At 50.2% G+C, this 27663-nt stretch overlaps 1 protein-coding gene and 1 pseudogene across 3 annotated transcripts; both read right to left on the bottom strand.

The window, feature by feature from the left end:
- Positions 1 to 457: 457 nt before the first annotated feature.
- LOC120660753 lies at positions 458 to 6230 on the bottom strand. 2 transcript variants are annotated; one of them, XM_039939382.1, is made up of 10 exons: positions 5730 to 6230; positions 5408 to 5611; positions 5233 to 5290; positions 5010 to 5072; positions 2557 to 2632; positions 2071 to 2186; positions 1829 to 1918; positions 1616 to 1747; positions 1124 to 1292; positions 458 to 926 (listed from the first exon to the last, which is right to left on the bottom strand). In XM_039939382.1, exons 1-9 carry the CDS (start codon positions 6056 to 6058, stop codon positions 1164 to 1166), a joined length of 1197 nt encoding a protein of 398 aa, XP_039795316.1. In that variant the 5' UTR covers positions 6059 to 6230; the 3' UTR covers positions 458 to 926; positions 1124 to 1163. The 2 variants fall into 2 exon arrangements, with proteins under 2 accessions (XP_039795316.1, XP_039795317.1); XM_039939383.1 differs by having other exon boundaries at positions 458 to 892; positions 5730 to 6148.
- Positions 6231 to 6497: 267 nt separating this feature from the next.
- LOC120660752 lies at positions 6498 to 27409 on the bottom strand (annotated as a pseudogene). Its single transcript, XR_005669720.1, has 12 exons — positions 26532 to 27409; positions 25599 to 25875; positions 19830 to 20015; positions 19489 to 19641; positions 18662 to 19082; positions 10267 to 12420; positions 9414 to 9607; positions 9163 to 9318; positions 8553 to 8787; positions 8145 to 8452; positions 7069 to 7677; positions 6498 to 6966 (listed from the first exon to the last, which is right to left on the bottom strand). The product of XR_005669720.1 is annotated as an uncharacterized LOC120660752 (transcript).
- Between the last annotated feature and the right edge of the window lie 254 nt (positions 27410 to 27663).

Genomic DNA, 27663 nt, shown 5'->3' with positions numbered 1-27663 from the left:
AAGTTACGGTCGGCCGTAAATTAGGTGGTCCGGTCGAGATGGCCGTCGTTGTCGCAGAACGCAGTCGGGTCATCGTGTTCGATCCGACGACGTGACCCGCAGCGATCCTGACCACCTGATTGGGCTGGGGGCGCCAGCCCCAGCATTTCCTCAACTAGCCGGATCTCCCCCAGAGATTTGGTCGGCTTCCGACGAGACGCTGGTTCCGTTTGCCGAGCGTTTATTACAAATCATCAAGCTGCAGTGATGCCGCTGATGAAAATCCAGCCCTGTTGTATTCGCAGAGCGTATTAACCTCGTACAGTTGCTGAACGTAGACGGATTGCTGTACCTGCACAAACTTCAAACAGCAGAAAGCGGCTGTCAGCCGAATCGGTCAGTTTCCAGGCCAGCATCCAGTCCATGCCAGCACACGCACGGGGCGAAGAGACTCGCTGCAGAATCAGCTGCTAGTACATACAGCACACCCCAAGCGATACAATCGCCTGAGCTATATGGTTAGACTATTATTATTAAGAATGTGCCCAGAAAATACAATGTGGCGATATATACACATTTCCTGTTACACCTATGACGCCCTTCCGCCAGCCTGCACAAAGCCGCATTGGGCTTGTCTGCGTGTAGCGGGGGCATTTGGCCAACTTGGCCTTGCTGGCACCGTACCTCCCCCAACACCAACAGGATCATGTTTCTGGGACTTTGGGTTCGATGCGTTGCATGACCTGCAACTACAATCTGAGTAGGCCCCCAACACCCAATCTTGATCTTGATCAGATATACGGCTACGGCCTTGTGGGCGAGCATAACCAACTCAGCACACAGCCCAAATGCCCTGCTTCTAAGTACCATACAATGTATACTCTCATCTCTCATCAATGCCAGCCTCATTCGACTGCATTAGCAAAGCGAGAACTGATGAAGCATTCCTGATGCATGAGTGTAAGTTAGTTCAATGTAAACAAGATCATATCATTGATTCTCCATAGATTTCTCCAGACATGATGCAAGCGTGATGCAATTGGTTTGTCCCAAAAGTATTTGTCATATGATAAATAAACCCAAAGGTTTGAAAGTCTGAAACTGTCAATTGAACCAGTGATTTTGAAATCTACATACTACATACCTTCATAAGAAGAATTCCAAACTTCAACGGATGTATTGATTTAAAGGGATCTAAGCCAATCAGCGATAGTTCTTGAGAGAACCCTTGTTTCATTCAGAGCCAATGATTTCAAACCCTGGGCAACAGCATCTGCTGGAGTGTATTCTGAACCAACTTGCCATTTCACATCCTGTTAAGCAGCAAAAGTGAGTGCTTGACATGCCTGAAGCATATGAATAGAACCAAACAGACCCTAATAGTTTTCTGAAATGGTACACAAGATAAGGGCAGATAAACTCTCTTTAGTATGAAGCAATTACTGCATGAATGCTAAATGGTGGTGAATGACCCCTAACTAAACATCAGTTTTCTTGCTGCCACTCTAATGCCGTCAACAAGTAGAGACTATAATTTGGGGGTGAATGAAGAAAAGGGTGATGCTGTTGCACATATGTAGCAGGGTTCCTTATAACCATTTGAATCCATGGACGAAAAGTATGGTATATATATTACCTGTATACATGGAGTTAGGTGTGTTCCTGAGAGTATAACTTTCTTTATTTGTCCACCAATTGAGTCAACTCGGGGTCTCAGGACATCTTCAACAATGTCTGTATCATCAATTGCATCAACACTGAATTTGACCTACGAGACATACATAAAAATTTTAAACACTGAACCATAACATTTATAGGTTGAATTCAGTAGATGCAAGTTTGCCAGTACCAATAATGTATTGGGTACGCTGTAGGAATTCTTGCAGAATTCACGGTTTTCAGGTGGTGTTGGTTTGAATTCAGACACACCTTCTGTAACCTGCAAATAATATGGGGAAAACTATCATCATGACAGAGTTGCTTTGAAGATCACTAGAAGTCTAGCACAGGGGGAAGCACCAAAGCACAGTATTTTAAAAAAGACGAACCACTCTGAACAAAATAATAGATGAAGTTAGATTCATATAGTACCTGATTCATGACTGACGGTAACTGATCAACAAATTTGCTCAGAGAAACCATAGCTTCTTGATCATACTCACGTATAAAACCTCCAGCTAAATCAAACAGAGCCTTCCATGCATCTCCTAAAGTCATGACATCACATCTTACTAAAAACGTTCATGAAGCATATCAAGCAAAAGTTCATGTCCTTGTTTCACTCTTTTGTAACAAATTTTAGCAGACAACAGTGCACACTTCTACTATGTCAGAAAACTATGTCATTATGTGAGGCAGATGCAGCATGATACCATGAAGCATTCCAGAAACTACAAACTATATAAGAGTAAGAGCAAGCCATCAACCCAGATGGGGTTATCAGGTTGTTTGATTGTTGGATCCATATGGAAAGCTTGCGGCAAAGTATAAGTTATTTATGGTGTTTTCAGCCAAAAGAAAATTTATTAATCAACAAAAAAGATGACACGAGAAGGTAAATTGTAACCTAACAATCACCTGATGCATTTCTGGCCACAGAATAAACAGGTGATGCCTCCATCATAGGCATCAGTTGACTTAAGAGTGGGCCTATCTGCATAAAACAAATATATACTATTAACAGAGAATAACTTCAAAAGATCAGTAGGAAAGAGCACAGGATAACATATAACATTTTAGACTGAAATCAGCTCTAGACGCAAAATGTATTTTGGGAACATGAAATTGAAGAATTGACTAGCATTGCATATATTCCTCGGACACAATGCTAATACTTTTTCATCGCCAAAATATGTTATACAGCCTCATGATGCGTTTTCTATGCTCGTTTCGGAACCAAAATAATTGACCCTGAACTTTTCCCCATTGATGTCAGAATGGACTCGCTGACTGAGAACACACAATACATATTGCCAACCGCAATGGAAGTACCTTATTTTCCTATTTTTGGCTGAAAGTGACAATGCCCTCCACACAAAACATCGAACAAACAAAACACATGACAGTAATGGTTAGGGATGCACTGTCAGAAAACAGCTACATGTTGGGGGTTATGATGGGATGGGCAGGTGTGGTCTACATATGCACAGTTTGAACTTTGAAGCAAGGTCAGACACTCAAACACACGAGCATAGGTTGGCTTGGCCAGTCCAGAAATTAAGCCAAACTGCTAGTCTCTGATCTGAATCAGAAGAATTAGAATCAATCACTCGCCACTCGGTGATATTGGATGCAACAATTTAAGTAGCTCAATTATGCAACCAATGTATGACATCCTCTTGGCTGTGTTCAGTATCTGGCTTTTAATACCCTTGAAGGTACATTTTAATATCGAGACAAAAATACTTTTTCAACAAAATACTGTTTGTGCTGACTACAACCCAACATACAATGTGCCTTGAATAGTTCAATGCAACAACTCAAATTTAGATGTCAAGGCCCTCTTCTCAATTTGGTGGTGAGTTGGTGACCGTGGACAATGGTGCTAACACTTTATTCAGGAGTGATACATGGCTGCAAGGAAAGGCTATTGCAGATCTAGCCCCTAACCTCATTGCTTGCATCTCAAAATGAATTATCAATAAGCGACAGTGCAGCAGGAGTATGTTTCACAAGGATATTAGAGTTTCTTCATGTGTTAATGCCAGGAAGGAGTACCTGGATCTATGGGACTTGATTTTCCAGGTTCATCTTACAGCCTGACCTACAGGACAAGCATTGCTGGAGGCTTTCAGCTTCTGGACAATACATGGAGCAACCAGCATAACATGAGTTCTTCCTGGACAATATATGCTTTGCACCATGGAAGCTTATCTGGAAAACTTGGGCACCAATAAGACACTGCTGGTTCTTCATATGGCTCGCGGTACATAAATGCTGCAGGACAGCAGACGGATTGGCCTGTAGGGTGCTGCCACCTCTAGCTACCTGTCTACTGTCGTCAGGAGAATGAAGCGATAAACCCCACCTTAGCCTCTTGTGTATTTGCGTGCCAGGTATGGTTCTTGGAGGGTTGGTTTACCGGATGTCTCACCTCGGAGTTATGATGCAACTTTAAGTGATCGGTGGTTTTAAAGGCCATGCAAGAAATTAGACAAATAGACGAAGGCTTTAATTAATTAGTGATTCTAGGGGCATGGCTATTATGGAAACACTGGAACGGTTGTGTATTCAATAAAGGTACTCCAGATTTGCAAATAAATGTCTAAAAACAAAACATACCTGAACAGAAGAAGAGAAGAACCAAAAGCTAACAACAGAACACTAATTAAAGAGAAAAGAGATGGAGAGGAAAAAGGGGAGAGGCAAACATAATGCAAACTACAGACTCACCACTGACTCAGCAAACTGTTTCCAGGTCAACTACTGTTATTGTGGTGGGTCTGAAAACTTGAACCTAGTGTTGCCAACATATGTTCTTGTGTTGTGGGTTTCTTGTGAGATGGTGTGAGTGTAACCATGTGTTTCTATGGGGTTGTTTTTGTTTGTACCTCTTTCTTTTTAATGCAATGATGCTGAGCTCTGATGTGCGTTCTAGACCAAAACTGCTTAAATTAGATACTTAACTACAAACTACTCAGTTAGACAAACGAATTTACAGTTAGCATACAGTCTGTTAGCATCATTTCATTGAATACCATAAACTGACACTCAGCCTACAAATCAAAACTCAAAACACTCTTTCCTTATTTTTCAGGTACAACTAACTAGAAAGAAGAGTTCAACCAGGAAATTGCATTACAACTAATTTTAGGTCCAGATTGTCTCCTAGTCACAGTTAATTAGAAAGTTCAGTTAGAATTCCTCTAATGGTCCTTACAGATAATTTCATAAGTTTACACTCCGGTTTCTATGGTTGCTTGTCAGCAATAGTAATTTGGCAGCCAAACCTTATGAAGGGAAAACTGTAAGGCATCAAACAGAAAAGGCACACCCATTAACCATAAGGTAAGAAAACCCAGACTAAATACCTGTTCAAAGTAAGGAACAGCCTCTGAAGCCGGCCTATTGTTGAATGAGACAATGGCGTTAGCCTAAAATGAGCAGACCAATGGAGCAATAAGATCAAAGCCACTCAGCTGTCAGCATATATGCAATTTTAAGGAACTCAAGCCTGTCTAATCACTATACCGAATTATTCAAGAAAACAGAAACATATGCGGACACTTATATATCCACCCAACATCAGCGAACCTTTGGTATCTTCTCTGCAAAGTAGCTCCCCACCAGCAGCTGAAGCAGCGCCCCGTTGCTGCAAACAATCACACAGAACAATGAATCATAAACGCCACCAGCAAAACAGAGCTCGAGGCTTCCTCTCTGTCAAATCATCGAACAAGTGGCGTGCCACATCCCGCGCTGTACCCACCTGTGGCCAACAGAGTAGAGCGGGAGCTCCGCGATGTCCGGCGCGCTCAGCCCAGCCTCCGGAAGCCCCGAGGCGAGGAGCGCGTCGTAGCAGGCGTGGAACCTGTCGAAGACCTCCCGCGCGGCGGCCTCGTGGTTGAAGGTGACGTTGTACGGCACGCACACCACGAGGAAGCCCTCCCGCGCCAGGAGCTCCAGCAGGTAGCTGCGAGCAGAGCAACCAGCCACGCGAATGAACCACCGCCGAATGAACACGTTTCGCGTTCCAGCGCGACCGGCCGCGGAACACGGATGTGATGGAACCCAGGCGCTGGCGCACTTACCCGTAGGTGACCTCGGGGACGGCGCCGATGAAGGCTCCGCCGAGGAACTTGACGACCGCGACCGGGCGGCGGCCGAGCGGGGGCGGGAAGATGAGGCAGGAGTGCTCCCGGAGGTACGGCCTCCTCATCGGCGGCGCCGGCCTGGGACCGGGGGCCCCAAGCATGGCCAGCGAGCCATCAGGGCCGAGGGACGCGCGGCAGGGTAAGCATCTCGAAGGTTTGGCCCCGTGGGTGCGGCGGCCGCGGGTAGGGAGCTGCTGCAGGGGTTTTGCGGGAGAAGCGGCCGGTGCGGGGCAGAGGAGGTGAGCCGCCGCCACCGCCGCCGCCATGATAAGGGAGCAGGTGAAGAGCGCGGTGCGGTGAGGCGGGGAGCCGAAATGAACACGAGCTGACGGTTCCGCCACGAAGCCCGCGGCGCGGCCGCGCCTTTCTGCCCTGGACCAGGGGTTCCACTTGTCCTCGTGGCGATCCTCCGGTCACGCCGCACAAGATTTCTCGAACGCCGCAGAAGTGAACCCAAGCCATTACTTACTTTCTATGATTCCTGCAAAACTTTTAAGCGATTAAACCTGTACAGTTCAGGTAAAATTTGAAGTCAAATACCAATGTAACTGATGCGACATCTCGACGTCCAGATTTCCTGGCAATGTTGCAGAATTTACAGTTGCCCAGCAGAATCAGAACTCAGATGCACATTACGAGCACAGGTTGTAGTTTCATAGAAGATTACGCCCAACTGCCAAAGCGAAAGACATGACTTCCAGGATGAGAACTTGGTCAAAACTCAAAAACATTGCAGGTATAGGGCAGGCCACTTTGTTTGTAAACCTTCACTAAATTCAGCTGTACAGACATTTCAAAAAAAATCAGCTGTACAATTATACAGTTGGAGTGAGGGGAGATGCATCGCCTAAATCAGCTATACACGGTAACATTGACAGAACCCGAGGTGAGGGGAGATGCATCGCCTAAATCAGCTAACACAGACATACTGGAGCTACTTTCTGTACACAGTATATGGTGCCCAAAAGTCGCTATCTCAAAACTTGGGTGTGCTTATGTTCAAAGATTCATGAACAGAAGTACAAGTTCGGGATCAACAGACCAATACCAGAAGTCAATTGGTATGATTGTATGGAAAAATCATTGATCGAAGTCAGGCACGACCGTTATGATCTGCTAGTTTCTCTCCCTAAGTATGTGCAACAAATTAGGTCATTTTGTTCTACCCCACCGCCTGCATTCATAGTAACAAAGGTGTTAGAAATTTTTTAGGCAGTAAAATGGAACGTCAATTTTCTTTCAAAAGATGAAAGTAAAATTGTGGTAAGGTACAAACCTTACAATGCTGGGAAGAAACCATCCCCATTTGGATCGCCTACAAAAGAGTAGTATACACACTTGCGAAGCATAAATGTCCTGGATACTCCAATTACAGATTCGGCAGGCCTCTCAGTCTGATGAGCATGGAGCTAACCGAGAGCTTATCTTCGCACCCAGCAAGCTGCGGAGCATTAAAACAATCGAGCTGCAGTTTAACATGGTAACAAGAGCAATCCATCATTGCTCACATGTGCGCAGTGGTGATTCATCCTTGTTCAAAGCTCGCTCCAACAGCTATATGTCAAGAGTAATACTTTTCTCTTTTGACTCTTATCACACAGATGTATCCTTCTGAACAGGCTTTTGAGGGAAGAAAAGGATAGCAAGCAAAGAGCAGATACTTAAGCCAATAACACCATCAAAAGGATGCAGATGGTAGGTGCTAATCATCCAAAACGGAGTTTCAGGTTTGGCTATTATAGCACGACTGCTTTGTATTAGATAATTAGTGGTCATAATTCCAGAACGCAGGCCAATAGGTGCAGCAAGCTTTCCTTCTGTCCTCTGCTTAAGTCCAAAAAGCGCCAGAGAAAGTAGCAAGAAACCTGGTACTGAGGGTAGTGACCTGTCATTCAATTGTATTGTTGTCACAAACTTTTTCAATGCTTTTCACAAGTGAACCACGCTTGTATGTTCAAAAGGCAGACAAGTTCATATATACGCATCTCAGAATTAATACTTCATGTCTTTTGAAGCTTTTGAAAAAATCAAGTTAGTTCATTGATGCAACATTTCATGCTTGGTTTTATAGTAGCATAATGATTAAACATGATATGCACATGTCCAATAATTTTCACTGCACCACCCCAAAAAATGTGTTTTCATTTTTTATTGTCCCCCTTCCCCTCACCCATCCACCCACCACCTGCAGTGTCATTTGATGCCCCTCCGAAATAAGACTCGGCACTTCAATGATTATAGCTCCCAAGTTTAGTAATGACTGCCTTAAGCATTCACCAGCAGTGGCATGAATCATGTTCAGATCAATAAAGCAGTGAAAAAACAGGTGATGGTAGAACAGAATTGACATACCGATGAATTAGAGAAAACACAAGTCCAGATATCAGAATGGCATTGTAGTAACCGAGGTCAACAGCAATTTCCTCTGGAAGCCACGATCTGAAAACCATTTCTTCCACCACAGCAATGCTAGTTGCTGTGGCAAACCCTCTAAGAGCTAGCATGAATACATTACTAGAAAACTTGATAAGATCAAGGGGCCTAGCTAAAGATGAAGACAACCCTGTCCGAAAAGTTGCAAAACCAAGTAGAATACTTATTGAGTGTACCAAGCCTACAACAATTATACCTCCCAATAGACCTTGAAAAAAGTCTCGCAGCTGCAATAAAACATCAGTTGTTATATGCGTACATAATCAGCACTCTGGATTTTTTCTAAGAAATACCAAGTAAGGTGGCTAAGAGGTGAGAAGTCTATACCCTAGATGCAGACCAAATATTCATGCCATATTGCTCAACTGGATCCTCGTAGCCCCTTATCCTTTTGCCCCATAGCATAACAAGTATCATTATAGAGACATACAATCCAACAATGCAAGCATATCCAATAATCCCAGTTGAAGCGCTTATTGTCCAACTTTGAACAAGCGTTGGCAGTAGAGGAATCACAAAAGGGGACCATAGGACGAGAACCATTGAAGAAAAGCCCAATATCCTATGAATGCAAAGAAGTCACAAATGAAGGATAGCCTAAGAACAAAAAGTATAACATGCCTACGATGGTGAAAATTCACCCAACTAATCCACGAAGGGCAAACTTGCGTCATAAACATGACAGCTACAGGGAGAACTAAGTCCACCAAAACCATGGCTGATAGCTCTCAAGAATAAGCCACTGACTGATAGCTCTCCAAATGCTTCTTTTATAGCGCAAAATTAAATGTAAGTATACAAACGAACCTCAGATGAACCAGGATTTTTTTAGAGAACTTATTAACTACTAACATAATCCATCTGATGAAGGCACGTGAATTACACTCTCATTTTCTTTTTCAATTGTTTCTCTTGCGCATAAAAACATAGGGCTAACCTCTGAAGTAAGGGTCGTTCGCTGATACGTAGGAATAAGATAAGCCTATTAGTTAAGCTCATAGCACCACGGATTCCGCCCCAGAGTAGAGCCATTTTTCCAATGAACCTCAAAATTCCACCTTTCTGTCCAAGTTCAGCTAAAACTGCAACAAGCCTGCTTGCCAAAAAGTCAACATAATATGCACATTGACAGAAAACAAAGAGAAGATGTAATGACAAAGGAAGAAAACAACAGTAACACTAACAGACCTTTCATGATCAACCTCACCATCACCCTTTGTGGGAACTACCGGCGCTGCAACAGATAAGGCTTTCTCAGCAAAACTGCTCATCAAATTGTTCTGGCTCTTTCCCTGTGTAGTTTCCTCATGCTTGACACTTTCAGCCTGAACAAAATCCTGCTGATTTTCATCCTTGTTGTCATGATTTTCATCCTTATTTTGCTGACATATAAAGATGCGTGTTTTATAAGGGTGTATTCCAATAAGAAGAAAGAGAAGATCCAACAAAAAGAAAGAAAAGATTAGACAATCCAAAAAGTTTAGCACGACCCTAATGCAGGGTAAAAAGGGAAAATGAAGTATGTCTTGTACAGATGAAAACCATTACTTCATACTTCCTTGAACATTTAGTTCAACAAAAAAAAAACACCCTGAGCTGACACCGTTACCCATCTTTTATTTGCATAAGGAACTACAACAACAACAACAACAACAACATAGCCTTTTTTCCCAAGCAAGTTGGGGTAGGCTAGAGATGAAACCCGAAAGAAATAAGTTCAAGGTTCAGGCACATTGATAGCTAGTCTCCAAGCGCTCCTATCCAAAGCTATCTCTTTAGAGATATTCCAATCCTTAAGGTCTCTCTTAACCGACTCATCCCACGTCAGTTTAGGTCTCTCCTATCCAAAGCTATCTCTTTAGCCTTTGCATAAGGAACTAAATACTTAAAAGGAAAAATCTTGAAACAAGTTTTGTTTCTCTCATTTATCTATTCTTAAACATGACCTGAGGAATTGGAACATAAATCTAGCAATATAAAAATATAGTAAAAGGCAAAAGGAAAATATAGACAGAATGAACTTGGATATTAGTTTACTTACCTGATGATGTGCTACCAAAGCGGAAGCACCTAGGGCAGCCGTCACAGCCCCTACCATCACACCTTGACCCTGTGACCTTGTCGTTTCCTGCTGGTAGTCTCCATGACCGTTTTCAATATTATTATTTGTATTTGCTTCGCCACTATCCTGAATAAATGCTCTGGTGCTATCCTGAACAATAAGATCCTCACTCAAAATATCTGACTTCACAGTGGCTTTCATACGGTCATCATACTTAGAGACATCAACATGGAAGTAATTTCGCAAACATGCCAAAGTTACACCAACTATGACACCCACAGGAAGAATGTTCTTCAGTTTCTGAGATTGCTGAACTGCAGCTGCTACAGCTTCAATGACATATTTTCCATGTGTTGCACCAAATTTGACAGTTGTTGCGCTTCTTTGCACATGTGCCGCGGAATACAACTCACAGTTAAGCACAATAATTTTGGAAACTTCAGCAGCAACGCGTTCTACATCATTTGCAAGACCTCTTTCAAGTTGCCTAGAATCTGTTATCCCTATTTTGCGACCAACTTCAATTTTGAGGGCGACTGATAGTTCATCTCTAATGAAGTATCTAAGTGCCCCCCTCAAATCATTACCAGGTTTCAATCTGGCTGCTACTGTATTATTCCATCCATTTGACTTGTATGTAGAGTCTGGAAATTGTCCTGGTATAAAGTAGTGTGGCTCAATAACATTGCCCACTTTAGATGGTTCTTGCGGGCATCCAGCATACTTGACCTCTTCCGTCGTTCCCTTATGTCTACCAGATTTAGAAATGTCACTTTGCACATTGTCCATGTGATCTGCTATTTTCCATTTACCCTCTTGTGGATCAAGAAAAAGATCTGTTGCTGAATTAGGCTCTGGTGATTTGAGTTGCAGTTGTGTATTAAGAAATTCATGGAGGTACATTGCATGCTGTGCCTTCAAATAAGAGCTGACAGCTATATCTAATAAATAATCAGGTAAGCCACTGACCTTCATACGATCAGCATGCACATGAGCACCAGCTTCATTTCCTTGATAATATCTAAATTTTCCTCTACCAGATGAAATGATACTTAAGTTGGGATTTTCCTTACCAAAAGCATAATCATCTTTGGACATGATTGAATGACTTATTCCAGCACTGCTATCTTCTGGTTGTTGAGATGATTGGATTATATCTTCTCCACTTGATACATTCTCCGTATTCTCCTTCCCATGAGATTCTGTCCCATCCACGGAAGGGCCATCACCATTTTCATCAGAATTTTCCTCATTCTCAGAGTCCTGTTGTTTCTGAAACTGATCGATCATATTCTCAAGGACTCCAAATACACTGTTGACAGCCATTTGAGTTGAGTCATCAAATCCAGTTAATGCATCTAATGCTTGGGTCATAGTAATAGGGGAAGGTTTTGACTCTTCTGTTTTAGAGACTTGCGTGCTTTGATCATCCACATTATGAGCAGCCTTATCTTCACTGGTGCGAATTGTGTCACCTTCCTTTTCTATTGCATGGGATTGTGGATTCTGATCTGCTGTAGAATCTGCTGACTGCCCTCTTTCTCTAGGAGACCCATTTGAGTTGGCCACTGATGGATCATCTGAAGCTTGTTTTGGAGTTGTTTCACTGCCCTGATCATCATAAGCTTGCTTTGCAGTCGTTTCGCTTCCCTTCTCTGTTCTATTCTGCTCTTCATTGCTATCGTTGGTTCCTGAGTCAGACTTATCTGATTTATTGGGTTGAGTTTGTTCACCTCCCATTTCTGTTACAGTTCCAACAGATCCAGAAGTTTGGGATGGCTTTCCTTGTGATAACTCCATGCTTTGTCCAGGATTGTCATCATTCATTATGTTAATGTTTTTCTGATCCCCGTCACCAGCGGTTGCAGAACTTCTGTTCTGATCAGCTATTTTGGCATCCTTAAGCCCACTATCATGGTCTGAATCTTTGATCTTTTCCTGGGTCACTGTCCTGGTGGTGGTTGGTCTTACACTGTTCCAGCCAAGTCGTTTCAATGCGTCTAAATTGAAATTTTCTCGTTTGGAATTTAAAATTTCAGTCACAGAAGTTGTAAGCTTTCCACGCACATCTTCAGGTACAGTTTCCTCTAGAGCTTTCACAAGAGTTTCGCCTTGTTCCACTGCTACCAGAACCTTATAACAAGAAACAAACATGTAAGCAAGCTCGATATATGTCACAAGAATCTAACAGGCAATATTTATACCTTCCCCAGAAACAAATAATCATAGTTTTCGTTGCTAAACAAAATCTGTATGTTTATTGAAAAAAAATTACTCTATGTACTGAGTCAATCATTTTAAAAATATAGCATAAAAGAAGGAAAAAGAATAAGAGAAACTAAGCACAAAGTTTTAAAAAATACAGCAAACTTAGAAGCTAATCCAATACTCCAATCTGGCAATTCCCTTTATTTAGGACATAGGGATGACTAGAGTTTTCATCTTCACAACCACTGCTTCCGTTGCCTAGCCACCGATCACCAAGTCGCCTCCTGCCGGGAACCGGTCCGGTGTCGGGCGTGCTTCCGCTTCGGCCACCGCAGCTCGACGTGCCCCATGGCGGACTCAAGCTTTCGCTTCGACAAAGCTCGGTCCCCGGTCCGGCCACGCTCGCCGTCCAGCGAGGAGACGCCCTCGCCTCCATGTTTTCTCCCGACTGGGCGATCTTCGTGGACCCTCCGCGCCGTGGCGCTCTGGCGGTCACCAACTGTCGACCTTCACCCAGGGCGTGGGTGCTCCATCACCCCTCCACCTGCTGCCCCCCACCGCTCTCCCTCCCCTCCCACTCGGGGGCATACTCCCACAGTCCACTTCGACAGCGCCTCCTTTGCTCCTCCCACTTCACACGCCCGCCGCGCTGCCTGGCGGACTGCCACTCCATTCGTCCCCGCTAGTGCTCCTTCCCCACCCGCCCTCAGCCCTCCCGCTGGACGTGGCTACGTTGAGGTCCACATGCCCTACGTGGACATGGAGCCAAGCCACCGCCTTGCCTACGCCTTCGTTGAGCCCGAGTGCGCTGACCCCGGCCTCTTCATCCACCTTGCTCTGGAGCGCCGGGGCGGGGACCTTCCCATTCGCCTAGCCCCTTCCTCCCATGGGGCCATGATGGTGGTCTTTCGCCATCCCTTCTTCAGGGAGGACACCATCCGCAGGGGCCCATCCACCATGGTGGGCGGACTCTGTGCCTGATCAAGCACGAGGAGGCCGACTTCCGCTTCACCCGCCGGTACAGTCGCATGGCGGAGATCGCCGCCACCAACTTCCCGACGGAGCACTGGACGCGCGAGCGCATTACGCATGCGTTCCAGGTGTTCGGGCAGGTCTGCGTGGTTGATCCAGACTGCATCCGCACCGTGGACGGCACGCGCACTGCTACCGCCGCCGACGTTGCCGACTTCTCCGCCGTGCGCGTGCTCGTCCTTCTCGGCGACGAGTGCGAGGTCCTTCCTCACATGGTGGTCCGCAACCTGGGAGGGGGCCTCGCCGGGATCGCTTGTGTCCAGGTGGTGAGATGCTGGTCCCACCCGTCCGACGAGCCGTTGCTCACGACGCACGACTTCTCCGACGACGGCGCCAGCGGCGGCAGCTCGAATCCCCGCCCCGTTGCGGCGGTGTGGTCTTCTCTGAGCCCCCACGCCCCGGGCACCGCGGGGGCTGCGTCGTCCACACGACACCCTGCTGCTCTGCCAGCACTCCCCCGTGGCGATGCAACATGTGTCGCTCCCTTGGTGCGGTGCTCTACCCGTCGGCTCCACTCTGGTCGTTTGTTTCAGGTGCCTCGACGACTTTGGCGCGCGCCGCGTCGCTCGTGGGTGTCCCTCGAGTTGTGATCCGGGACCTTCCCACGCCCCAGCGCCCACAGACTCCCCCACCTATCGTGCCCCCCCCCGAGATCTTAAGCGCCGGCGACGACGCCCAACCACGACGCTCGCCCTCCTGCATCCCCTCCCTCAACGACCTCAACACGAGGTCTCGGTTCGCCGTCGCCGCGTTCGTCACAAGCGCGCCTCGGACAGGGCCTCCAAGCTCCGCCGCAGCCGCCGGTTGGCGGCCAAAGAAGACCCCTTCTACGCCGACGCCGTCACCAAGGCTGCCCAGTTGGATCTCTCCCGGGCCTCCACTCACATGCGCGCGGCCTTGGCGCAGTCGGGGATCCTGGAACGTCCTCCACCTCCGCGCATTCCCTCGGACAAGCTCCGCTGCCTGGGCCGGATCTGCGGGCTTCAGGACCTGCCGGCCGAGGCCGGCGTGGCGGAGCAACCTGCCGCCTGATGCTCCTCAACCCTTTGTTGCTGTGCTCCCTGACGGGGCTCTTTAGGGACTGGCGGCGCTTGCGCTCCTCCCGCCTATGTGTTGTTGATTTTCTTCTTGATGCGTGTTCTGATTATTGTGTTCTCCCCATTGTTAATCTGTTTCTTCACTTGCTCTGCTGTGTTGGCCGGCTTTATACGTTGTTGGGGTCACGGTTTAGAGGTGACCGGCGTAACCTGTACACTCATGTTTGTAACGTGCTCAATGTTATGTTTGTTCTGTTACCCGGTGTGTGTCCCCCGCTCATGTTAAGCAAATCTTTCTCCTTTTTCTCTTGGAACGTGCGTGGGTTTGGTCACTCCAGCCGCTGCGAGGATGTGCTTGCGGAGCTCCTCTCTGTTCGACCTTCCTTCGTCTCGCTTCAGGAAACCAAGCTCCCTTACCTCACGAACGTCAAAAAGCGCTCTTTCCTCTCAGCCCGCCTGGCCTCTTGCGCCACGGTCGATGCCACTGGCGCCTCCGGCGGCATTTTGACCGCCTGGGACTCAACGCTTTGCACCGTCGTCTCTACGGTTGAGCACCCCTTCACCCTCACTACTCGCTTCGTTATGGCGGCAGACAACACGCGCATCACCCTCACAAACTTCTACGCGCCCACCACTAGCGCGGATCGCCCCAGCTTCTTTGCTGAGCTAACTGATATCAGCAACTCCACGCAAGGGCCCTGGATCATTCTCGGCGATTTCAACTTAACACGGTATGCTAACGACAAGAACCAGGGGGCTTTCAATGCCACTGAAGCCGCTCGCTTCAGCGACATTATCAACTCGTTGGCTCTCATTGAGATCCCCTTGGTCGATCGCGCTTTCACTTGGAGTAACAAGCGTGACACTCTCACCCTCATCCGCTTGGATAGGTGCTTTGTGAACACATTTTGGGATGCCACCTTTCCCAACACATCGCTATCCTCGCTCACTCGCGTTGCCTCTGATCACGTGCCCCTGCTGGTGACGGCGTGTTCCACTGTCCCGCGCGGCAAATGTTTTCGCTTTGAAAATTCGTGGTTACTCCGCCAAGACTTCATGGGCCGTGTTCTGCGCGTTCTCACGAGTTCCTTTCCCGGCCCAATCAGCCGCAATTTTGTGAAGCATCTAAAGTCCTGCCGCCAGGCCTGTAGGCTGTGGGCCAAGACCATCCGGCCTGTCGAGCAACACGCCAGGGACACCAAAATTTTGATCTCCGCGCTTGATCTCCTCGAGGAGTCTCGCCCCTTGCACCCTGATGAAGCTGCGATCCGATGTCTTGCCGTGACTGGACTGCAGAAGATCAACTCTGAGAAAATTGCTTACTGGCGTCAACGCTTTAATTTGAAGATTGCTACGGAATGGGATGAGAACTCCCGTTTCTTCCACGCCGGAGCATCTAGGAGACGGAGGAGAAACAGCATCCCTTGCCTTGAGCACGATGGTTCCACGGTCTCCTCCCACGAGGCCAAGAGCACACTTCTTTTCAACTTCTACTCTGATCTCCTCGGCACCACTCACACCACTTCCTGGTCTTTCTCCCTCCAGGATCTATACCCACACCTCACTGTCCACACCATGCCTCTGTATGCCCCTTTCTCCTTGGATGAGATTGCTGAAGCTTTGTTCGCCATGGACACGCACGCCAGCCCCGGCCCGGACGGTTTTGGCCCCTCCTTCTACAGGACCTTTTGGCAACATATCCGAGGTGACCTCTAGCTCTTATTCAACGACTTCCACTCTGGCGAGCTTGATCTGGATGGGTTAAACCGGGCCCTCCTTGTTCTGCTCCCAAAAAAGGATGGGGCTCGGACAGCGGACGCCTTCCGACACATTTCCTTGCAAAACTGCCCAATGAAGTTATTCTCCAAAGTCATGGTGAACCGGCTCAAATCTGCCATCCCCGCTCTGATTGATCCGGATCAGACCGACTTTGTTCACGGGCGCAACATCGCTGAAAACTTCGTGTATGCAGCCGACCTTCTTAGCTGCTGCCACCAAAGGAAAAAACCGACGGCTGTGCTTAAATTATATTTCAAAAAAGCTTTTGATTCAGTCAACTGGAGCTCCCTGGACAGGATTCTTCATGCTCGAGGTTTCGATGATCGCTGGTGTATGTGGGTTACCAACATTCTTTCCACCGGCAAGACCTCTGTTCTTTTGAACGGTGTTCAGGGGCGATGGATCACCTGTCGCCGCGGGCTACGTCAGGGGGATCCTCTCTCCCCTTACCTGTTCATCATCGTCACCGACGTCTTACAACGTCTGATTCAGCGTGCCTGCCGCTCTGGCGCCCTCTGCCACCCCGTCGATCCTGAACTTCCATGCCCTGTCCTCCAATACGCCGATGATACTTTGATCCTCACCAAAGGTGATGTGGAGTCCATGGTGGCCCTCCGATCGTTGCTTGATGAGTTCTCCTGTGCAACCGAGCTAACAATTAACTTCCACGAGTCTACCTTTGTTCCACTACACGTCCAACCAAATACTACTTCTCTTATGGCCGACGCCCTCGGATGCGGGTCCAATTTCCCTCAAACTTATCTGGGTCTTCCACTCTCTCCGTGGAAGTTGCGTGCCTCATATTACCAACCGCTTGTGGACTCCTTTGATCGGTATTTGGCTGGGTGGAAGGCCAAACTCCTTAGTTCCGGTGGACGCGTGGTTCTGATCAACGCCGTCCTTGGTTGCCTGCCTATCTACCATATGTCTTCCATTCTCTTGCCTAAAGGTGTGCGCGAAACTTTGGACGCCAAGCGGCGTGCTTTCCTCTGGGCTGGGGATGACCATTGCAATGGCTCACAGTGCCTACTGGCTTGGGACCGAGTCTGCACTTCTAAAGAGTCTGGTGGTCTCGGTGTCAAACGCATGGAGGATGTGAACCACTGCTTACTCATGAAATTCGTTCACAAACTCCATGAACCCGGCCTTCCTCCCTGGAAACGCTGGTTTCTTTCGCACTCCCCTAGTCTGGGCGGTCACTCCTATCTCGAACGCCTCATCTGTGCTAAACTCCCCCGATACCAGAGCATCACGACCGTTCGAGTGGGGAACGGCGAAATGACCTCTTTTTGGCACGATCACTGGCTGTTGAGCGATGATCTTGCCTCGGCCTTCCCCTCCCTTTTCTCCCACTGCCTTCACCCGGAGCTCACAGTGGCAGGTTTTTGCTCGTCTGACCTAGTGACACTTTTCCGCCCTCGGCTCTGCCGCTGCCGACACTGAACGCCGCAAGCTCCTTGACTGCCTTGCTTCCTTCCAGCTCCAGGGATCACATGACAGTCGGCGCCTAGCGATGGCTCCTGGAGAGGTTTTCACCTCCTCTGGTGCCTACCGCGCCCTACACCCCCCAGGGGTCCTGCCCACTGACTCCACGTTCATTTGGAACATGCGTCTCCCTAACAAAGTCAAATTCTTCGGCTGGCTGCTTCACCATGGGCGCCTGAACACACGTGCGCACCTGCTCCGCCGGAATTTGTGCTCCCCGGAAGATTCCACTTGTGAGTTGTGCCCTGATCTCCTTGAAACAAACACACACATCTTCCTCGAGTGCTCGCGTGCCCGTCAAATTTGGCATTGCCTGGATCATGTTCCGCTCGCTGGCCAGCTCCGCATGCCTTGGGTCCTTGGGAGCGGACTCCTTCTCCCTGAACAAACCCGACCTGACATCATGCTGCTCCTCCTCTGGCACATTTGGAAAGCTAGGAATGCGACGATCTTCGATCACACCAACATGACCCCCTCCGACGTTCTACGCCACATCGTCCACAACCTTGATATCTGGTCTTGCAGATACGGCCGACTCTCCCCTGACTTGGATCTTTGGAAAAACTGGATGCGCTCAAAATTTTGATGTAATCCATCTGTAACTACAAACCCCTCCTTGCCCTCTCTCACCGCCCTGTAATTCCCTCCTGGCCTGTCAGGACTTATTTGTACTGAGCTGTACGGAACACTCGATCAATATAATCAGTAGGTGGGGCTTCTTACCCCCCCCCCCCCCCCCCCCCCCCCGATATTGCTCGGAAAAAAAAGAGTTTTCATCTTCAGGAAACTGCAGACAAACTGTACAGCTGGGAAAAGTTAATATGTCTGCATACCTTCTTCTTCTGATCATCATTAAGAGTACCAGGCATTGTAGCATCTAGCATATTCATCACGAGACTTGCTGATTGTAGTGCCTGGCCTTTTTCAGCATCTTCAGAACTTTCTTCTGACTCTTCTTCTGGATCTCTGTTTACCCTTTCTACGTCACCATTATTTTTTAACTGCCCATTTTCATTGTTTAGAGCACTAGAATACTCTTGCAGAATCAACTAGCAGCCCATTTATTCCATGAGGAACATTATTATACAAAGTAATCTCAGATTGAGGGCGAAAACTATTATCTTTTTGAGCTTTCCTCTCATTCACTTGAGGTTCAACAAATACTTGACCTTTGGATGGGTTAATTGTGATGTCTACATCTTTGATAAGTGGATGGCGACCCGTCAGAAGAGCAAACTCTACTGCTGACAGCCACTGCATAAATTAAAATTAAAAATTTTGCTTGCCAGCTGAAAATGCACATAATACAAGAAGCATGTGCAGGAGATACATAAAAATGACAAAGGGACACTGCAAGCAACACTAGTGATTTTTTTTTCTTACAATTTTCATGAATGCTATAACATCTAATAGAGGCAAAAAAAAAAGGGAAAGAAATCGAGGTTGTGATTGTACATCAATCTTATGTATGTTACTGGTACTTCAACAAATTATCTATATTTAGAAGGAATACTTCTGGAAAATTAGTTGCTGGGACTTGTTGTGAAGAAATCTTGTTAATAACACCAAAATATACATGTGTACTGCTGGAAAGGTGGTACGAGTATGCTTCCATTTGGATTTTGGAGTCCTAGAGAAAAATAAATAAAACAGTGCTCACCTCTAAGGCAATATTCTGGCACCATAACACTGTGTATCTCTGAAAGGTGAAGATAGTGGAATGTACACAGGAACAAAGGAGAAGGTTTGTAAAAGGGTTCTCTGATATTGAACTGCGAGGTACTGAAAGAAGTGGCACAGTCCCATCATCGCTCTGCAGTACATGTCTTCAAATTAGATAACTAGAAAGATCGTGTTGAAAATGCATGAACTAGATTTCGTTATAATGTTAATTAACTTGTAGTTGTAGATATATAAGTACTAGAGTTCATAGTAATATGTATGCAAATAATAAGTTATTAATCTCTATCATTGTTTACATTGACTAAGTTAGAACTATACCTGTATAAATAGTAGCGGTATTTTCACATAGGCAATTGACAGCCTTGTGCTATTTTCAGAATAGAAGTCATCAAGATTGCAAAATCCACGTGATACCATGGATATTGCTCCATCAAAGTCACGCAAACTCCTAGCTGATAAAGCCTTTTGAACATTGAAATCTTTATCTTTACCTTGAAAGAGTTCCTGAAAGAATACAACATCAGTTGTTCGGCAAAATGTACTTACAGGGCAAAGGCTAGAAATACTTGTGGTAATGCCATGGATTATAGACATCACTACAATAGCAGAATGCTGGTTGTTAAGTATCTCAACTTTCACAGCTTACATACTGTGAGACATAATCTGCCGCTTGCCCACTCTTAATCTTGGTCAAGGTTCAGCAGGCAGTCTGCAGCAGCTTGCAGCAATTCTTGACTTATGGCACTAGGCCACTATTGTACAAATAGTGATAGAAGTCATCAGCCATGCTGCTAGTGGCATGATCTGAGCAGTACTAGAGTAGTGGGGCTGTACACAGCCATACCTTGTTGTACCTTAGAGTAGGTAGCAATTGTGTATAAATATGAATGCAATGCAATGTGAAAAGTCAGTTCATTTGCCACATCCTAGTGTCAAGCTCTCAGCCAACGCAGAGAGCAGTGTGCGTGTGTGTGCAGAGGAGCTCAGCTCTTCTTCAACCTTGAACTGAGGTGAGGGAGAGGGAGGTGAGCGTGTTGCTTACCTGGTCCTTGGGTTCCAGGGGCCAACACGTGGCATCAGAGCCGTACATTGTCGTTCCGGCCCAGCGGCTGAACGATGACAGGCGAAGACACCACCGCGACTAGCGCAGGCGACAAGGGCAAGGGCGCCTCGGAGGTCGTGATCAGGACGGTGCGGGAGACGAGCTCGCGGGATTGGCCGCAGCTCACTCGCACCAACTATGGCGAGTGGGTGGTGCTAATGAAGTGGCGGCTCAAGGCGCGCAAGCTTTGGACGGCCGTGGACGTCGGCACCAAAGATGAGGATGAAGACGTCCAGGCCATGGACGCGCTGTTGTCGTCCACGCCACCAGAGTTCCATGAGGCCATCGGCAACAAGCAGACGGCGAAGGAGGCGTGGGACATGCTTGCTTCGTTCCGCGTTGGCTCAGATCGAGCCAAGAGGGCCAAGGCGCAGCAGCTGTGCAGGGACTTCGACGACCTGAAGTTCCGCCACGGCGAGGCTGTGGAGGACTTCGCGCTCCGTCTCCAGTCGCTGGCGAGCCAGTTGGCAACGCTGGGGAAGAAGATGGAGGAGGAGGACGTCGTCTGCAAGCTGCTCCGCGCGTGCCCGGCCAAGTACAGCCAGATGGCGTGTACAATCGAGGCCACCTTGGACCTGGACCAGGTCTCGCTCGAGGACGTCGTCGGACAACTTCGCCTGGCCGAAGGGCGTTCTGATGCGCCGCTGGAGCGGAAGGAGGAGAGCGGCAAGCTGCTGCTCACCGAGGAGGAGTGGAACGTGCGCATGAAGCGGCGGACCGTGGAGAACTCATCCGGCCGCGGCGGGAACGCCTGCGGCAACAAGGCGCGCGGGAAGCCGAGAGGAAAGGGGAAGAAGAAGAAGAATCTCGACCCCAATGCTTGCCGCAAGTGTGGCAAAACCGGGCACTGGGCGAAGGAGTGCCCGGAGCGGAAGGAGAAGGAGGCCGACCTGGCTCAAGAAGAGAGCGACGACGACCACGCACTGTTGATGGCGCAGTACTGCGCGCTGCAGGATGGCGAAGCAGAGGAGGCGGACACGGAGCAGAGGACTGCGCCGCAGCCCGTCAACCTTGACGAGCCAGAAGCGCGGGTGCTGCTGGGCGCGGTCGGCGACGAGCTGGAGCAGAGGTGGTACCTGGACTCTGGGGCCAGCAACCACATGACGGGTCACGGGGAGCAGGGCCGCCTTCTCCGACCTCGACGAAAGCAAGACCGGGACGGTCAAGTTCGGCGATGGCTCGCGGGTCATCATCCGCGGGCAGGGCACGGTCCTCTTCTGGTGCCGCAATGGCGAGCACCGCACACTCCAAGACGTGTACTACATCCCCCAGCTGCGCTCAAGCATCGTGAGCTTGGGGCAGCTAGATGAGCGCGGGTCGGAGGTGCTCATCAAGGCCGGCGTACTGAGCATCAGGGACCGGGAACGGCGTCTTCTCGCCAAGGTAACGCGTTCCCGTAACCGACTTTATCTCCTGGACTTGAAGGTGGAGCAGCCGGTGTGTCTCGCAGCGGCATGCACGGAGGAACCATGGCTGCACGGAGGAACCATGGCTGTGGCATGGGAGGTTCGGCCACCTGAGCTTCGAGGCGCTCGGACGCCTGGGCAAGATGGTGACCGGGCTGCCACAGATCAAGCACGTCGACGAGCTCTGCAACAGCTGCCTGGCCGGGAAGCAGAGACGTCTGCCGTTCCCAAAGGCGGCCAAGTACTGGGCGCAGGAGGTGCTCTAGCTAGTCCACGGGGACCTGTGCGGTCCCATCACGCCGGCGACGCATGGTGGTCGGAGATACTTTCTCCTGCTCGTGGACGACTGCAGCCGGTTCATGTGGCTGCAGCTCCTGACGAGCAAGGACGAGGCGGCGGAGGCCATCAGGCTCTTCAAGGCGCGAGCAGAGGCAGACTCCGGGAAAAAGCTACGCGTCCTCAGGACCGACCGTGGCGGCGAGTTCACGGCGGTGAAATTCGCCAACTACTGCGCCGGGGAAGGAGTGGCGCGTCAACTGACGGCGCCATATTCGCCGCAGCAGAATGGCGTGGTCGAGCGGCGCAATCAAACCATCGTTGGGATGGCGCGCTCGATGATGAAGGCGAAGGCGATGCCGGCGGAATTCTGGGGCGAGGCGGTGAGCACGGCGGTGTTCATCTTGAACCGCTCACTGACCAAGGCCCTGAAGGGGATGACGCCGTATGAGGCGTGGCATGGGCGCAAGCCCAACGTCTCGTACCTACGCACGTTTGGCTGCATCGGGCACGTGAAGACCATCAAGCCAGGCCTCGGGAAGCTTGAAAATCGGAGCACCAAGATGGTGTTCCTGGGCTATGAGGATGGGACGAAAGCCTATCGGCTCTACGACCTGGCCCAGGGGAAGGTGGTGGTGTCCCGGGATGTCGTCTTCGACGAAGCAGCGGCGTGGCGATGGGACACGTCCGCGACGGGGGAAGCAGAGGGGACCGACGGCGGCTTGACCGGCGAATTCATCGTCGAGCAGCTGGTGATCGAGCGCCGGAGCGGCGCGGAGGAGGCATTGCAGGAGCCAGGGGCGGAGGCGGTGGAGCCGCCAAGTCCTGGCACGGCGGAGGTTCCGCCAAGTCCTGGCGCGGTGAGCTCAGCGTCCCCAACCTCCCCTGATTTTCCAAAACAGGGGACCCCGACAGCGGCGGCGGACCTTGAGTTCGCATCCCCCCGTCCACCTACTCGGAGTTCGTGGATGCCTACCACGACGGAGAGGAGCTCCGATTCAGGCGGGTGGACGACGTCATCGGTGATGCAGCGTTGCCGGGGCTGGCCTCGCATCTCACCGATCCAGAGCTCATGCTCATGAGCGCGGAGGAGCCGGCCACGTTTGCTGTTGCGGAGCGCGACGCGAACTGGCGGAAGGCCATGCTGGAGGAGATGCGGTCAATTGAGAACAACCGCACCTGGGAGCTGGTCGATCTGCCGGCGGGATGCCGGCCGATTGTCCTGAAATGGGTCTACAAGGTAAAGCGAGACGAGCACGGCGCCATTGTCAAGCACAAGGCTCGGCTCGTTGCCCGTGGATTTGTGCAGCGTGAAGGGATTGATTTCGAGGAGGTGTTCGCGCCGGTGGCTCGGATGGAGTCGGTGCGGTTGCTGCTAGCTCTTGCGGCGGCAAAGGACTGACAGGTCCATCACCTCGACGTCAAATCGGCGTTCTTGAACGGCGACCTGGAGGAGAAGGTCTACGTCAAGCATGCGCCGGGCTTCGCGGTGCCGGGGGCAGAGCACAAGGTGCTCCGGCTGCGGAAGGCTCTGTATGGGCTGCAGCAAGCTCCCAGGGCGTGGAACGCCAAGCTCGACACCACCATGGGTGAGCTTGGGTTCGCACGCTGCGCCACCGAGCATGCGCTGTACACACGACGACGGGGGAAGGAAGAGCTCATCGCCGGCGTGTACGTGGACGACATGATCGTCCCCGGAGCTCGGGCGCAGGACATTGAAGCATTCAAGTGCGAGATGGTGGCTCGTTTCAAGATGAGCGATCTCGGCGCGCTCTCCTACTACCTCGGCATCGAGGTGAAGCAGGGGAGGGACTCCATCGTGCTGGGGCAGCGCGCCTACGCGCTCAAGCTGCTGGAGCGGGCCGGGATGACGGGCTGCAAGCCCATGGCGACGCCGATGGAGGAGCGGGTCAAGCTGTCGAAGAACAGCACGGCGGCGAGGGTGGACGCAACGCGTTACCGGAGCATCGTCGGCGGGCTGCGGTGGCTGACGCATACTCGGCCAGACATCACGTTCGCGGTCGCGTATGTGAGCCGCTTCCTCGAGGACCCGCGGGAGGACCACTGGACAGCGGTCAAGCGGGTGCTGCGCTACGTCCAGGGCTCACTGGACATGGGCGTCGTCTTCCCCAGGCACTGCGGGTTTCAGCTGACGGCGTTCAGTGATGCGGACATGGCTGGAGATGTGGATGGACGGAAGAGCACTACAGGTGTGCTCGTCTTCCTCGGAGCCGCAACGGTGGCTTGGCAGTCACTGAAACAAAAGGTGGTGGCGCTGTCGACCTGTGAGTCGGAGTACGTTGCAGCGGCCACCGCGGCGTGCCAAGTCGTCTGGCTGCGCCGGTTGTTGGGTGAGCTCACTGGCGTTGAAGCTCACCCACCAGCACTCAAGGTGGACAACCAGCCGGCCATTGCGCTGGCAAAGAACCCCGTCCTCCACGACCGAAGCAAGCATATCGATGTGAAGTTCCATTTTCTTCGGGGCTGCGTCGATGGGGGGCACCTTGTCATCGAGTTCGTCGACACCGGACAGCAACTCGCTGACATCCTCACCAAGTCGCTCGGACGTCTTCGGTTCTCGGAGCTGAGGAAGATGATCGGCATGGATGAGGTCCAGGGCTAGCAGCAGGATTAGGGGAAGTAATGTGAGACATAATCTGCCGCTTGCCCACTCTTAATCTTGGTCAAGGTTCAGCAGGCAGTCTGCAGCAGCTTGCAGCAATTCTTGACTTATGGCACTAGGCCACTATTGTACAAATAGTGATAGAAGTCATCAGCCATGCTGCTAGTGGCATGATCTGAGCAGTACTAGAGTAGTGGGGCAGTACACAGCCATACCTTGTTGTACCTTAGAGTAGGTAGCAATTGTGTATAAATATGAATGCAATGCAATGTGAAAAGGTAGTTCATTTGCCACATCCTAGTGTCCAGCTCTCAGCCAACGCAGAGAGCAGTGTGCGTGTGTGTGCAGAGGAGCTCAGCTCTTCTTCAACCTTGAACTGAGGTGAGGGAGAGGGAGGTGAGCGTGTTGCTTACCTGGTCCTTGGGTTCCAGGGGCCAACACATACTAGGTCTATTTAGAGAAAAAGCTGAAATGAGACCAGTAGGGCTACTTTCTACAGTGACCTTCCACTTTATTTGGTGGAATGATATATTCACATGCCCACCTCTGAGGAGATTGTGTGCACATGAAAGCACATGGTAGGAAGGGGGACATTTTTTTTTTAATGTGCGTGCTTGTGTGTGTGTGTGTGGGGTGGGGGTGGGGGGTGGGGGGGGGGCAACAGGGTGATCACAACCAACCTTATTAGCGCGCAGAATATCGACCAAGCCAGTCGTGAGCTTTTGATCAAGAGCTATATGATGAGGGAACGATCTTGTTGCTTCATGTAGGTCAAAAGGGTTGTCGATACAAACAGCAGCAGTGAGAGGAGTAGACTCTCCAACTTCCACGAGGTACTTTGTCAGCATGTTTGCACCATATCCCCATCCAACACCCATTAGTGTTGTCCAAGATCTCTTGCTGTTTATGAACCGTACTGCTGTGCAGATATCATCACTGTCAGCTGCTGTAAATAACCTACATAAGCAGTTAGTTTAGAAGCCCTACAATCTAGAACAAATATACATCACTGCCACATCAAAATTTATGTACAAGCATCAGGAGGTACACTAATGCAATGAAGTGTAAAATAAGATGAGTGCATGATTGACCACATTAGAGTCCTCATGATGTTCCAAAACTACAGATTTTTTTTGAAAAGCTTAAAAGAACTAAATATTTTCAGTGTAAACAACAAGAACCTAACACTTATGGAAGATGACATTGTCTGAACTTAGCAGTCATGGTGCTAGTGACAAAGATTTTGACTACAGACTTGTCCAATTACATTTTTGTAGCATTTCAGTACTTACAATCACTAGATTGTGTAAGCAATATCGTCCAAATTCTTTGTAAACCAGCTTCAGAATGGACAGCAGTTATGCTAGCATATCTGTGGCATACTTATTTTCTATTGACCATAGAACAGCACAGGGCAAACATTACGATTATGGTACTACATCAGGTCGATGAACAAAAATGAGGAGTTTAAGTGCAATGAACACCTAAAAAGTAACTGCAAGCTTCTAGTTGTGGCACCAAGGAACTTGTTGTGACAGGCAATGATTTACCCCAATGTTTTCCAATTAAGTAGGTCAACAATTCAGCACCAAAAATGCAGAGAAGAATTTCACCTTGGTGTAGTGAGTGGGGAGCCGCCGCACCCTCTGGGGTTCATCACAATAGGAAAATACCCATTCTCCAGCGCATCCACCACGAACGCCTTGATGCTCCTCTCCATGCTCCCCTCGGGCGTTCCCGGCACCACGAGTACCGTGGGAATCCAGCCCATGCTCCTTTTCCAAGTCCAAATTGTCGGGCCCATCGAGCGCGATCACCCCGCCGTCCTCGAGCGCGACGCAAATCCTCTGGTAGGAGACGTCGCAGGCGCCGTCCCCGCCGCGCGCCGCGGGGATGCGGCCCCGGCTGAGGTTCACGTAGTGGCGCTCCTCGGTGAGCAGGCGCTCGTTGATGCCGTCGAGCAGCACGCCGCCGTCCTCGAACGAGACGGACGGGCACCGCAGCAACACGCACCGGTTGAACGGGGTCGGGCTGGTGAAGAGGATCCACTGGCCCGCGACGTCCCCGCACGCGTCGCCGTAGCCCTCCGGGTCGGGTGACGGCGGCGGCAGGCCGGTCCGGGGCGAGGAGGAGGAGAACCAGTAGGAGGAGGCGGCCGCGGCCGCGGCGGCGAGCGCGGCGGGGCCGACGAACGCGAGGGAGGAAGGGAGGCTCGCGAGGAGGTCCGAGAGGGAGGCGCGGGGAGGGAGGCGGTACGCGCGGTGGTGGTGGTGGCGCCTCCGCTGCCGGCGCCGGAGCACGAGGACGAAGGGCGCGGGCGCGGGCGCGGCGCCCCCGCGAGGGAGGTGCGGAGGAGGCGGGGGTCGGGAGGAGAGAAGCATCAGCGGCCGGTGCGGCGGGACGCCACGCGCCGAAGTCTCGGGAGTGGGAACGCGGCGGCGGCGAGGGAAGCGCAAACGGTGGTGGAGGGATGCGCGGAGCGGATTGGGGGGGGAGAGGGGGAACGGGACGTCGACGGTGAGGCGCCGAAGGCTCGCGGCTTTTCGAGGGAAAAGCTCCCGCAGTTCGTTGCCGTGGCGTCGACCGGGCCCACGGGTTCCGTCACCGACCGGTGGGGTCCAGGGCGTCGCGTGGAATGTCCGACTGCCATTCCGCGAGGGAGCGAAGCGTACGGCGACGTGGGGGCGACGAGCCCATGGGCCGAGATTTGTGTGGGGTGGGGAGTGGTGGGGTCTCCTCTCCGGC

The sequence above is a fragment of the Panicum virgatum genome, chromosome 2N (assembly GCF_016808335.1).
Source record: "Panicum virgatum strain AP13 chromosome 2N, P.virgatum_v5, whole genome shotgun sequence".
In the NCBI taxonomy this organism is placed as follows: domain Eukaryota; kingdom Viridiplantae; phylum Streptophyta; class Magnoliopsida; order Poales; family Poaceae; genus Panicum; species Panicum virgatum.
Note: the sequence above shows the minus strand (reverse complement) of the source record. Positions and strands in the feature narration are given on the sequence as shown.

What these genes read in the sequence shown, in the direction of transcription:
- LOC120660753 (XM_039939382.1), bottom strand. Translation starts at nt 6,058, where the DNA reads ATGGCGGCGGCGGTGGCGGCGGCTCACCTCCTCTGCCCCGCACCGGCC. An exon ending in CTGTTCCTTACTTTGAACAG is followed by an intron (nt 2,633 to 5,009) that starts GTATTTAGTCTG and finishes TGTTTTATGCAG; the next exon opens with ATAGGCCCACTCTTAAGTCA. An exon ending in GCGTACCCAATACATTATTG is followed by an intron (nt 1,748 to 1,828) that starts GTACTGGCAAAC and finishes TATGTCTCGTAG; the next exon opens with GTCAAATTCAGTGTTGATGC.